This window comes from Nothobranchius furzeri, chromosome 12 (assembly GCF_043380555.1).
Source record: "Nothobranchius furzeri strain GRZ-AD chromosome 12, NfurGRZ-RIMD1, whole genome shotgun sequence".
NCBI lineage: Eukaryota > Metazoa > Chordata > Actinopteri > Cyprinodontiformes > Nothobranchiidae > Nothobranchius > Nothobranchius furzeri.
In genome coordinates, this window is record NC_091752.1 from 29,244,139 (window position 1) to 29,258,321 (window position 14,183).

General features: G+C 42.0%; 1 protein-coding gene across 2 annotated transcripts; it reads right to left on the reverse strand.

Moving 5' to 3' along the window:
* Window positions 1–2,605: 2,605 nt before the first annotated feature.
* On the reverse strand, window positions 2,606–9,781 carry chst3a (carbohydrate (chondroitin 6) sulfotransferase 3a). 2 transcript variants are annotated; one of them, XM_054750285.2, is made up of 4 exons: window positions 9,372–9,781; window positions 7,532–7,697; window positions 6,246–6,776; window positions 2,606–4,234 (listed from the first exon to the last, which is right to left on the reverse strand). In XM_054750285.2, the coding sequence occupies exons 2-4, from the start codon at window positions 7,609–7,611 to the stop codon at window positions 3,538–3,540; spliced, it is 1,308 nt and encodes a 435-aa protein (XP_054606260.2). In that variant the 5' UTR covers window positions 7,612–7,697; window positions 9,372–9,781; the 3' UTR covers window positions 2,606–3,537. The 2 variants fall into 2 exon arrangements, with proteins under 2 accessions (XP_054606260.2, XP_054606259.2); XM_054750284.2 differs by having other exon boundaries at window positions 9,321–9,781.
* Window positions 9,782–14,183: the final 4,402 nt, after the last annotated feature.

Consider the following 14,183-nt stretch of genomic DNA (forward strand, 5'->3'; position numbering starts at 1 on the left):
CTACTTTTATCTTTGTTACTTTTTTCATCCAGCACCTTGGCCACCCTTTGAGGGTGGTGGAAAGCGCTATATAAATAAACATTGATTGATTGATTGATTGATTGATTGATTGATTGACAGATTGATTGATTGATTTACGTGAAGAGGTGCACTACCTCTGGAAGTTGTTTTATTACAACACCGGAAAAGTAAAAAAATTACACTGGGTAACCAAGCGTTCCCATTATCCCATTGTTTACCGTCATTCACGGAATCATGACAAACAAGGTCTTGTTTATGAATAAATCACGACAAACACTGTATGCTTTTGCTAATAATTATATTACAGCTCTGTATTTTTGAGTACTATCACCTATTTAAAATAAACCGTGCCTAATAAGCGTGTTACTATACTGTAAACAAGAGCGAAACTGTCGTAACATGATACAATACAAAATTTGACAAAGAAGCACGTATAATCTGAACACTGGCTCTTTACTTTTTAATAATTCAAAAGTCTTGTTTTTTTATTGACAGTGTTAACCCGACCATTGACACACATAAAAGTGCTTGAACTCTAATTAAAATCTGTGACTCAAAAATGGATCAAAACATTATTGTCCTCGTCAGATTCCAAAACCAACACACATCATGTTACAGAGGAAGCATGTGTAAAATTAAGCAAATGCTGATTTATATACAGCTTAAATAACATTTATTTATATAAAATAAATGTCATTCTCACTTCAGCAGATTATTCACATCCTTCTGATTTATTAGTTGTTATGGAATAATCTGTAATCGGGCTGTTTGTTCTATTTTGTCAAAAAATAAACTAGCTCAAAAATAGGCTAAGCAGACAAATATTTGGTCTTTTCACAAGAACCAGTTTTCTAAACTGATCCCTCCATCCATGTCACTGTGTACATTTATAAAAACAACACCAAAAAATAACACATACATCACAGATAGTACATCCATAAAAATGGGAACATTTGCAGAATGTTGTGAAATGGGTCACAGTTTGTAACTGAAGTCCTGCTTTTATCTGCAGAACTCGGATGTTGGTTATTGAATGGTAAAGAACTAACGATGGTCATTTAAATCAAACTTGGTCATAAAAACCTTGGATTTGGTATTTGGGCATCTAAATTAAGCCAAATATGAAAATCTGACATAATGAAACCAAAGAACATTAATTAAAACTTTGGAGGAAAAACCATCCAGTAATGTGTCCCTTAAGATAAAAAAGTCTGATTTGGACTTCCAGACTGATGATTAAACTAAGTCTTGCTTTGGCAAAACCTGATCCCTGGGCGTAAAAAAAACTATATTTTTCACAGTCAGTTTTCTGCTAACTCTTTACAAGTCAGCACCCTGTATTTTTTATTTTATTTATCACAGCATTTACAAGAAACTAAGCTAACTTAAGACCACTATTTAAAAAACAATCTCTGATGCAAAATTCTTTACCTGAGCAGCATGACAGTTCCACGGGGGGCCTCAGCCAAGCTGAACACAATGCTGCCATTGAGCCACGTATACCGTGGCTTGCTTCAGATACCATCAATGCAAAACCACCTGTTTCCCTTTAAGTCCTCCTCATCAGGCAAACACAGACAAAAGACACACAACAGTAGTTTCCAAAGGCAGCTTTTTGATGCTCGTAGCGAACTTACATTTGCTAATTAAATACTGTTCAACAGTTCAAAACACTTCTATTATGTGCATTTATAACACCAATATCTAAGCTCTCAGGTAGGCTGTTTGGTGGCATCAGCAGCTGGATCTTTGAGAAAAAGCTGAATTTGTTGTAAAATAAATTGAATATAAACTTTGTTTACTTTAGAGGTAGAAAAGAAATGAAAAAGTGTTGCTATGGTAGCTAACACTAGAAATGTAATGGACACATCTGACATAAGGAATGTTTCATATTTACTGAATCCTCGTTTCATATGAAATGATGAATGCTACTCTGTGTTTCCATCCTTAAAGTTTAGGTATAAGCTCAGGATTAACATTAAAAAGCTTAGAAAGAATGTAAGCTCTTATTTTTTGTTACACACCATCCCGTTGTGAACATAATACTTGTTCCCCATGAATACACATTCCACACTCACTGTACCTAAGTTAGAGACTGAGTCAAAAACAAAGGACATCAGGAGAAATCATGTCAGTTTTCAACTGTGCCTAAAATTACAAATGTTAACTTAACAACTTACTCATGTTGGTATCCATCTGCAGTTTTCCCAAATTACCCCCTCAATTAAATATTAAGTTTAGTCATAAATGGTTTAAAGGTGTGGGACACTTGTTTAAGCAAGAGGATCTCTGGTAGGCAGGAATGCCTTCTAAGTCGTACTCAGGGTGTGTGTGTGTGTGTGTGGGGGGGGGGGGGGGGCACTGGTGCACCATTACCAGGAACCAGAAGTGAGCCACATCACAGCTGAGCTTCAGACGGCAGATTTTGGAGTCTTATTTCCTGATTTTTGGAGATCTTACATCTGATTGGATAAGAGCAATGCGACTCTACCTATGAATTGCAAGGTGGATGTTTCATCTCCACCATTGAAATGGTAACTGGCTTGTAGTTGACATAGCGACTACTAGAGTCCTGGACAATCCCCCCCCCCCCCCCCCCCCCCAAGGTGCTTTACAAAAAAATCAGGCATTCACCCATTTCCACACACATTCACACCCTGGTGGTGATTAGCTACATTGCAGCCACAGCAGCCCTGGTGCACACTGGCACATGCCTGAAGGAGTTCTGGTGAAGTCGCTAATGGGCCATTCCCATTTGTACCGGGTCGGCCCGGGCCGGGTAGCCCCAGTTGGCCCCAGCCTGGCCTGGTTGATTCCACACATCCTTGTCTTAAGTACATGTGGGCTGATTCTACCCACCAATCAGAGGCTTGCTCTAATGGAAGGTGTGAATTTGCTGTCAGCAGTGGGTGTGTTGGCCCTGGTCGGCCTGAAGCAGACCCGCTCGAGAAGAGGGCTGAGAATGAGCCTTGGTTGGCCCGGAAAAATACCAGGCCACCCAGATATGTAAACAACCTACGCTACCCGGCCCGGGCCGACCCGGTACAGATGGGAATGGCCCATAATACTAACGGTTAGCTTCAACTAGTTGGGACATTGTCTGCTGTTTTCTAAACACTAAAGCAAATACAGCCTCCCCTGTTGTGTGTTCAGATGCGTGAGTCCATGAATGTTAATTGAAAGTGTGAGGTGGATCTGTCAGGCTTTTCAAATCTTAGAGTTTCACAGTCTATTTTATATCAGAAGTAATTGCAGGAGATAGGTGTAGGAGACTATTTTCATGTTCAACCTGCATGAATTAAAATAAGAAATAAGATTTAAAAAAATATTTTTCAGTGTTCCACACCTTTAAAAATGTAAAAACAGCAAACAGATAATTTCATTTTCTTTGTACCGTTTGGCATTTGGTAAAATTAAACACATAACTGGTGAGAATGAACGTTATTGTGACCATACCAACGAATAAGTTTGGTTTTTGGCTCCTTTGATTTGTTGAATGCCATTTCCACCTTCTGATTAATTAAATTGTTTATCTTCACGCAAGCTAAAAGATTTATTGATCAATGTCTTTTCATCATTCACAAATTTGTATCCAAACAACTGCATGGTTGGTCCACACACTTTCTGTACCACCTGAGCCAAAGTAAAGGGAATACTGAATCTCCACTTCTCTGCTTGTTCTGAAGAGTTCTTCTGAGTGGAGAAGTAGCTACTGGCTTCCTCTGTAGCGTGTGTGTTCTTCAGGATCCACTCTCGAGCTTGGGAACTAAATGGTATTTCTGCAAACTTGTACATCTCCTCCGCCTTCTGCATGGGGTCCAGAGCAATATCTTCATAACGCACTAACATGTAGCGTCCCCGTAGCCAGGCAGGCTGGCTCAGTCCCATCTCTACAGAGCTCCTGACTTGATTACAGCTTCCTTTGAGCCTCATCACCTCTTCATCGTCTTCAGGTACCTGGCCATCCTGCGCCCAGTTTTTCCACATATGGTACTGTGACGAGAAAGCCGCCATGCGCGATGCTAGGATGGCTCGAGGATCTCGGACCAGCTGGATGACTCTGACATCAAGGCGAGGATCCTCTAACAATGGCTGAAGCGTTTCCAGGAGTCGCACACGAACAGACTTGATGGCATGGTGCTTTTTAGAGAGGCAGGACTGAGCTGCCAGAGTCAAGTTCAGCGGCCCACAGCGACGAGTCTTGCATCGATACCTAAAACGCAAAAAATAAAATAAATAAAAATTTAAAAAGTTATGACTTTAGTTACTTGTGAATTTTAAAGATGTGGGTTTATTTTTTTTACATTTTTAAAAAGTTTTTTCTGATTATAATCAGTCACTCTAAGTTTTTCATGCAGGCTGAACATGAGAATGGTCTCTTACTTCTATCTCCTGCATTAGCTTCTGATAGAAAATAGACGGTGAAATGTTGGAATTTGAAAATCCTCACAAATCTACATCACACTTTGAATTAGCATTCATGGACTCGCCAATCTTGACTCATGATGGGGAAGGCTGTTGTTTTTTTAATGGCCAGTAATCTGCAGTGGATATCTCGTCTAATTTAAGCTAACTGTTAGCATTAGCAACTTCAGTTCACGGCAGAGGTAGAGTGGTAGAGTGGTAGAGTAGCGTTGCTGTTATCTAATCTGGGACAAGATTTCCAGATATCAGGATTCAGGAAATAAGACTCCAAATTCTGCCGTCTGAAGCTCAGCTGTGGTGTCGCAGACTTGTACCTGCTGAGACTGTATCCTTCTTTGTTTTCAGGTCATGTGAAAGTTGTCTTGAGAACTCCATGTTGCTACTCGTCAGAGAATATTCAGAGAGGAAGGAAACTTACAATTAACCACTTTAAATACTCCTTCTCATCACTGGATCCACCTGTGTATGGAGGTCAAGGGTCACCAAGTTTACCAAACCGATTTTAAGTTTCAATAATTAGTTCTAAAGTGTTTGGAATCAATAAAATGACAACAGTGCCCAAAGTTATAAACCTGCCTAATTATCACACACTTTCTGTAAATCCTATGAACTTTGATTTACTTCTCAAATATCAATGTGTGTGTCTCCTATTTTATATTCAACTGAAATGTTTTATTGTAACAACCAACGATTTACACAGGAACAGGGGCGGATTTAGGACTGAAGAAGATCTGGGGCTTAGCACACGCACACATGCTCGCGCGCGCGCGCGCACACACACACACACACACACACACACACACACACACACACACACACACACACACACGTAACACGCACTGGTCAACATCATATATATTTGTCTTGTACCACATAATTTTTTATCTAAAGCTACATATTAAGCATATTCAGGGCAGAGTATTGTTCCTGTTGGTGTTTAGTGTGAGATGATAGTAAATATTCCCTTTCTTTCTCCATCAACTTTACCTGATAGTAAGCTAACTTAGGCAAACCAGCAGCACAACAAATATTTTCAAATAAGACTCACAAACCTGAGTCAGCACCAGTCTCATCAAAGCTGGGGTTATGTTGCGGTACTATTTGTCTAAAAAACGTCCTTATGTCCATCTTCACACATGCGTTTCAGGCAGAGTGTAGAAGAAGCCAGGCATTGCAGAAGGTGCCGGCTGCTGAAGGGCTTCTTCTTCAGTGGTGGAGGCTCAGGCAGGCTGTATACAAACTACTGCCAGCTGCTCCCTCTCTGTTGGACTTTGGTACTGCATGTTACTTCCACGTTTTAGATCCGGGGCTTTTCATAAAACATTCGGGGCTTGAGCCCAAGTAGCCGGGCCTAACCCCGCCCCTGCACAGGAAAATCATGAAGATTAACAAGGCTGCCCAAACTTTCACATCCCACTGTAAAACAAGCCTGGAGGAGCCTTTGTCAAGTGTTGGAGTTGCTAATGCTAATGGTTAGCTTGTACTAGCTGAGACATTCTCTGCTGTTTTCTGGACGATAAAATAACAACAGCCTTCCCCGTCGTGAGTAAAAATGGATGAGTTCATGAATGTTAAGTCTATTTTCTAGAAGCTAATGAAGCAGATAGATGTAGGAGACTGTTTTCATGTTCAGCCTTCATGAAAAACTCAGAGTGACCATTTTTAATCAGAGATAAGCTTAAAAATTGATTCAAAGTGTTCCACACCTCAAAATTTAGAAACTGGTGAACTTTTTTCTTTTCCAGATATCATCAAGAACTCTTTCAATAACAGCTAGAAGAAAGAAGAAAAAGATATACCTCTGAAAAACGTCTTTGTCCACAGGACTACAGACAGACTCTTCACAGAGGGATAAACTAGACTCTCTACGAAAAAGATCGGGGGTGACGTGGTCCTTTGGTGGAGGCAGAATGAAATTCTCAAGGGAAGAGAAATCACACAAGAAGAGGGCATGAAGTACATCCCGGAAGATTCCTGGCACGTCTGTCCCATTGGTTGTCTCTGCTGTTGAGGCCAGCATACGTTCAACGTGCCATAGAGGCTCAAACAAATAGAACATGCCCTCCCCATGCTGGTTAAAAAGCTCCCCCACAAAGGAGGAGCCTGTCCTTGTGCTGGCCATGAGTAGCACATGCTTATGTCCTCTGGTCTCTAAATCCTTCTGGTCTTCTTTTTCTGGCTCCTCTGATGAATTTGTGTAATTCCATTTTGGATAAGATAGTTTAGAGAGCAGCACTTGGAGGAACGTCAATGAGCCTTTTTGTGTTGTAATGCTTTCATCTTGAGGGGTCTGCTGTGGACGTTGCTTCCTCATCAGTGTATCACACAACCTAAAGAAGCAGAGTTGATGAAGGATTACCGTGAAACTGTAAACAAACCTTTATAGGTTTTATATTTTACACTGTAAATCTAGCACAGGGTTGCAGATGCAGAAAAAATGTCAACCATTAGTATTAAACTTCTACTAGCAGCCGATTACTGACAAAAAGTCACTTCCTGATAACCAATCATCACAAAAAAAAGTTTGTATTCAACCTTCTCTGTTTCTATTTTTAACCCACCAACTAGAGAGAAGCATTGAATGCGTCTGTAGGCAAATTTAAATATAAAGTATGATTCTGTAGTGGATATTAGCCTACATAAAGGTCAAATGGTACTGGCAACAAACGTCGAGCTAGATTTGTCACAGATCAGGTATGTTTACCAGAAGTTTGCACACACAGGCTTACTCATGATAGATACCTATCTTCACAGATAAAAAATGTTGTCATGATGTTGGCAGACAATCTGGCCCTGAGGAAAAAATATCTGGAACATTTTGACATTGGCTTTTACAGTGTATCTGTTATCAGCAGTGGCACACTTCAGGAAAACTGATAATGCACATTTGTTACATTTCTGATTCATTTGCAATCATGCAGGCATCCACTTTGGCAAAACATAATAACCTGAAGGTGAAAGCATGAAACTAAACACTTTAATTTTATGGAACTTTACGGAAAATGAAAATGAAAAGGAAAAGGGAGATAGTTTTAGAAAAAAAAAAGTAGAAAATTAGGTTGCATACAATTTTTCGTTCTCTTACCTCGAGAGGATACTACTTTCTTTTTCAATGAGGAGCACGGCTATAATGCAGATGAAGATTATTCCATATTTGATCTTCATTTTTTAGGTTTTGGCGTTGTAGTTGGAGCTCTACAGGCTGGTTTTTCACTTGGTTATAGCTTGTTGACTAAAACTGGAGCTTTATCCTGCAAGGAAGAATACAAATTGTATTTCACTGACTTATTATGAAGTTTATTGTGCATAAAAAGCCTTTTAAAGGAAGTGTCAGACCTAAATCTGATTGTTTTATGTGGTAATAGTGAAACAGGAAAAGCTGCAATCATCCAAAACTTCAACTATAACTGTTTAAGCATGATCTGTGTTTATGATGAGACTCACACAAGGCAAGGAGAAAAGGCTTCACATGTGTAGAAGTAGCGTTAGACGAAAGCAAATTACTGAATCAATGAAGAATGTGACTGTTTTATTTCAACTTAGCCCTCGTTTTAACACCAAGTCAGCCGAGTGCCTTCAAAAACAGCCAAACTCTGAGGTTTGTTATTGAATTGAGATTTTGTCATGTTTTCGGTGCTTCTTGTGACATCAGCTGTTTGTAAAAACAAGGCTGGGAAACTCTAAGAAATAAAACGTTGCATTAACTTGACCAAGTTTTGTCAACTGGTTCCACTAGACCCATTTGCTTAACTGTAAAGAGTAATTTACATTGCTGTTATGGTAAAAAGTAAATATATATTACTCTTTACGTTTAAGCAACTAAGTGGAAGCAGTTGACATGACTTGGTTAAGTTAATTCAAGAAACGTTCAAAATAAACTCAACAAAGTCACAGTTAAGTCTCAACATGTTGCATTTCATAATCAAATCAAATTGCTGAATTTGTGACTTTCCCATGGTCTGGGAGTGTCTCAAATCCACTCCAAGAAAAAGGGTAGGGCTAATAAATATCAAGTTACTTCCCTGAAAACCTCTAGAACACATTTTAACTTCTTTTTTACTTTACATAAAAACATTTACTAGTACATTTGGTTGGCAATGAACTCCACTTTTTACATTCTAAAATAAAACAAATGTACAGACGTGCAAGTGATGTTTCACGTACAAGATACTTAATCATTATAATACACCATTTTCCAGTGGCGTCTCTGCCACCTAATTCTCTCAGCCTAATTCGCCACAGCCTCCGAACTGTCAGATTAAAGTGGTTGAGTTGAGCATTTCTACATATTCAATAGTCACTGAAGCGTTAGGCAAATCTGACAATCTAGTCAGGCAGAAACACACATCACTCTGTTTATGATCTCACTACAAATGACATTAATAGCTCTCTTCAAAGCCAGGGGAGCAGGAGCATCTCAGGGTGATGGTGGGATTTAATCTGATGGTCTTGTCATCCTATAGGATGTTCTTGTGAAACAGGAGCAAATATGTTAGTTCCGATTATTGTTTTTTCTTTTTCTTTTTTGGAGGTCGTTTGCCACTGCTGCTGACCCCCCATGTGAGTGCTCTGTCTGTGTGTGGTTGCTTTCATTATCATGCAGCCGTTAAGAGGGGGATGGGGCTCCCAGTTCAGTATTATTTCAACCATTCACTGAATCTGAGTAAATGCATGGCTACTTTCTAGTATTATTCATAATTAGTGCGCAGAAGTAAGAGAGAGAGAGAGAGAGAGAGAGAGAGAGAGAGAGAGAGAGAGAGCTGGTGAAAGTGAAATTATAGTCATTTAAAAACTGAATCGTGCAGCAAAAGTCATGCATTTTGTCCATGTGCATCATGTTTTCTCCACAAATCGCACACGTGTTTTTACTCTACCCGCGTTGCTTCACGCTGCTTCTCTGCGTTCAGGTGGAGGATGAAGCAAACCTGCAGTTGTTCTGTCGATTCTCGATCGCGTGAGAATCCCGTCTCCGTGTCGCATCTCCACGCATTGTGTCCGGACCGAGACACAGCCTACTGTGCCCCCGGACTCGTGCTGCGGCTCCTGCTCTCCTCGTCCGGGTGCGGCGCGGAGGCACCGACGGGGTGCGCAGACATCGGGTCTGCACGCGCGGCAGCACGAGCCAACGTGATGAACAGATTTCAGATATCTAATCTACAAGAAAAGAAAAGTAGAGTAACTGAGGACTGGATGTGTGGAACGCCGTAGTGAGGCAAATGCTGCCTATAAATTAGTTTTCTGTGATTTATTATCGCGCGCAGACGTGTTTCCTCAGAACTTTTTTTTTACCGTCTCTTGTGCCAACGCTGCAGGAAAAAGTTGCGCTCAAGCTGCAGACCGCCCCCCCACCCCCCAAACACACACACACACACACACACACACACTGGTCACTCTTTTTGCGGGACATCCTGCTGGTGAGATCACGTGGCCCAACTGCCTAAAATTTAGGAACAGAGCCTCTAGTGAGGATGGCTCGTTTGCATCCAAGGCAAACAGATTTTCTTCTTTCTTTTTATCTTTTTTTAAGTCCCAGCAGAGTGTTATATTTTTCAGTTCGGGGAAATAAGTGAAACACATTAATGAGAGACTTGTGCCACAAAATATTTAACTGGAACATGTTCCATTAAGCTTTTTGCTTTAATTTACAGAATAAATGCAAACATCACGTGGAATGATGTCTGAGTCCTTGTTGGACTGCAGTGTACAACTGCTGAGGTCAAAATTCATTATAATAAACCCATCTTTTCTTCACAACTGTGGATAGACAGAACAGGGTTCAAGTCATTCATCTGCAAGTCATAAAGAATTCTCAAGTGTTTTCACTCAAGTCTCCAGTCAGGTTGTAATTTTAAGTTAAGACTTTTGATAAAAAAAACTGTAACTAAATTATACAGTAACCTATTAATACTCTCAGATATAATGAGTGAATTGTACATTTATTGAACAGAACAGTAGCAAAAACAACTACGTACTTCTGATATTTCATTTTCAGTAAAGATAGACTATGTTTATACTGCATCTTCACCCTGTGTGATATCCTATCAAGTCCCAAGTATTTTGTGATTCCTGCAACATGAGTATGCATGTTATTGCAGCACCTATTACTCATAATCTGTCCCTACACACTGATGCATTTCTGCAGGACTGGAAATTTGCATCTGTTACTCCACGTTTGAAAAGGGGACATCATTGGATCTAAGCTGTTAGGCCTATCTCTATTGTGCCTTGCCTCTCCAAAGTCATTGAAAAGTTAAGCCAGGTGGAAACTACAAATTTTTTACTCGTAAGATTCAGCTCCATTTCAAATTGTCCGACATCCTCGCAGAGCAAATCTCACGAGTCATGTTCTCACACTATACGACCCAGTTCTCAGATGCGACCTGACTCCTCACACGTCTGGTAGCAACATGTCAGACCAAGAATATGCTAAAAATAGCTGTTTTTACACAACATGTCTGACTTTTTATTGTGTTGTTATTGATGTCTGTTGTCCCTTGGGATTGTTGTAGGAGGACGCACACGGATTTATGGGGGTTGGAGGAGGAAGACGAAAGAAAAAAGTAAATAAATGTTTTGTGATCAGTTTAAATTGACACGGCAAACATATTTTCTTGACAATCCTTGTCATTTTGTGTGAAAAAAGTGTTTAAATAAAAATAAATGACACATTACGCACATCTGCGTATGCGCCATGAGTGATTCTGGTACTTTTTGGGTTGCAGCGCCGCTTCAACAGTGTGATACCCTCACGAGGAACAAGCAAAATATCAAACACGCCGTTAATTTGTGTGAGGTTACGATTGCTGTCCACGTGGCGTTAACCACCTCTCGTAACCAGCTGTATACAACACGACACTCTGTGCAAAACTCACCCCGATCTCGTAGCTTCTCACACGAGGAGAAAATCGGCTCAAAAAGGTGAAAGAGTTGTACAGTGTTCACCCAGCTTAAGTCAACAAACTGCTAGCTCACCATCTGGAATCCAGCAGTATTCTGACCCCTATTCTGGCTTCAGAACTGGCCATGGATATATCTCTGCAACACTCTAAGTGTTAAATGACATCATATGTGCCATTGACAGTAAGTAATGGTATGTGGCCATGTTTGTTGACTTGGCTAAAGCCTTTGACTCTGTAGACCATAGCATCTTACTTAGAAGGCGCAAACATTCTAGTTTAGAAGTTATTTCTTAAGCTATACGCAAACAGTGAGAACAAAGGGTTACCAATCTGCTCTTCTACCTCTATTTATGGGCGTTTCTCAAAGGTGCTTTGGGCAAAGAGGGTAAATCTGGTGAATGTAGTGCTGCCATTGAGTCACGTACACAGTGGTACACGGTGGTTAGCTTTACATGACTAAGCTTCCACGTCACCAAATGCAGTTGGGGGTCAGGAAGTAGCCGTCGCTCCACAGAACCTTATTTACTCTGTTTATTGAGCATCAAAAGGCCCAAATTCTGTGCCGTCTACGGTGTTTACAAACTCTCTAATCGGGACCAAGACAAACATTTTTTCATGTCCCTAAAGTTGTCACGATCTGCTCCTCCCTCCCTCTTACTCCTACTCTCTCCTGCCCCTGATTAGTTTTTATTGGTCTCACCTGCCCCTTGTTAACCTGCCCATGTGTTCCTGATTGTTTCCCTGTGTATTTATACCTCCCGTCTTGTATATGTCAGCGTCGGATCATTGTTGCGTTGTGTCTTGTTGTTTCCTGCCGTATCCTGCCATTAAATCCATTTTTATGTTATCCGTGCCTGCATTCCTGCCTCCTGGTCAGCTCCACCACACATGGTCCGCCGCCACCCACACCACATCACAACAGAATGATCCGACCAACCTGGACTTGTGGTGAGCTCTAAACATCTGCCTGGAGGATTACTTTTTTTTTTTTTTTTTTTTTTTTTTTGCTTTTTCTCTGTTTAGCTGAAGGAGATTTCGACTCAAGGGGCTTGACACATCCTACCTGTTTTCGGGGTGGTCGAATCCATTGAGGGGGGTTTGATGCATCCTACCAGTTCTTGGGGTGGTCGAGCCCATTCTCCTCTCCTGTTTTTTGCCCCGTCCTGTTTTTTCCACGGAAGCTGCAGATCCTGGAGTTTTGATGGAGTTCCACCCCCTATGCACGCCAACATTCTCCGGGGTGGTAGGGCCGGTCTCCCCGCTCCTCTTCTGCTTCCCTTCACCCAAGCCTCTGCCTGCGACCCAGCAGATCGTGATGTGCACCTGCTCTGACCGTTGTCGAGTACCTGCCGCCGTTCCTGGTTTCCTCGCGTCGCTGCCTTCAGTTCTTCAACTTCCTGGTCCACGCCTGCGGGACCTACGTCTACAGAATCCCGCTGCTGCAGCCTCTACGGAGTCCTGCTGCTGCAGCCTCTACGGAGCTGCTGCAGCCTCTTCGGAGCCCCGTGCTGCAGTCTCTTCGGAGCCCCGCGCTGCAGCCTCTTCGGAGCCCCGCACTGCAGCCTCTTCAGAGTCTCGCACTGCAGCCTCTTCAGAGTCTCGCACTGCAGCCTCTTCAGAGTCTTGCGCCTGCTGCTGCAGAGTTCCAGTATCTTCGTTCCCGAGTTCCAGTATCTTCGTTCCCGAGCTCCAGTATCTTCGTTCCCAAGTTCCAATATCTTCATTCCCGAGTTCCGGTGTCTTCGTTCCCGAATTCCAGTGTTTTTGTTCCCGAGTTCCAGTATCTTCGTTCCCGAGTTCCGGTATCTTCATTCCCGAGTTCCGGTGTCTTCGTTCCCGAGTTCCGGTGTCTTTGTTCCCGAGTTCCGGTGTCTTCGTTCCCGAGTTCCGGTGTCTTTGTTCCCGAGTTCCGGTGTCTTCGTTCCCGAGTTCCGGTGTCTTCGTTCCCGAGTTCCGGTGTCTTCGTTCCCGAGTTCCAGTGTCCAAGTTCCCGAGTTCCAGTGTCCAAGTTCCCGAGTCCAAGTTCCAGAGTTCAAGTTCCCGAGTTCCCAAGTCCGAGTTCCAGAGTCCAAGTTCCCGAGTCCCAGAGTCCAAGTTTCTCCCGAGTCTCCTGTGTTTCCCCGAGTTTCCCTAGTATCCAGTGTGTCCCCGAGTTTCCTGAGTCTCCAGGGTTTCCCGAGTCTGCGTCACGAGTCTCCTGAGTCCCTGTGTCTTCAGAGTATGTGGTTCTTGTGGGCGTCTGGTATCCGCCCCTTAAGGGGTGGGTACTGTCACGATCTGTTCCTACCTCCCTCTTACTCTTACTCTCTCCTACCCCTGATTAGTTTTTATTGATCTCACCTGCCCCTTGTTAACCTGCCCATGTGTTCCTGATTGTTTCCCTGTGTATTTATACCTCCCGTCTTGTATGTGTCAGCGTCGGATCATTGTTGTGTTGTGTCTTGTTGTTTCTTGCCGTTTCCTGCCATTAAATCCATTTTTATGTTATCCGTGCCTGCATTCCTGCCTCCTGGTCAGCTCCACCACACATGGTCCGCCGCCACCCACACCACATCACGACAAAAGTGGTGATCCACAAAGGACATCATTTAATTAAACGTACTGCAAGAAGTTATCTCTGGCTTAAAACAGGAAGCGCTGAAACAGACAATGCTAGAGTTAGCAGTTATCACTTTTTAACAAGTATGTTTTTATTTCTGGCATTTTATTGTACATTTACTTAGAAACAGCCATAAAAGTGGCAGGTAAACAGTTTGATAATGTTTTAATATGCCCTAACTTAATTGTACCACAAATAGCTTTCAGAGTGCTGATGTGTTTAGCAATTAGCTTAGTGTT

Bases quoted from the DNA above. Each gene is read 5' to 3' on its own strand.
- chst3a (XM_054750285.2), bottom strand. From the start codon at position 7,611: ATGAAGATCAAATATGGAATAATCTTCATCTGCATTATAGCCGTGCTC. The intron at 6,777-7,531 runs GTAAGAGAACGA...CTGCTTCTTTAG, and splicing joins GAAAGTAGTATCCTCTCGAG to GTTGTGTGATACACTGATGA. The intron at 4,235-6,245 runs GTATATCTTTTT...TTTGCGTTTTAG, and splicing joins GACAAAGACGTTTTTCAGAG to GTATCGATGCAAGACTCGTC.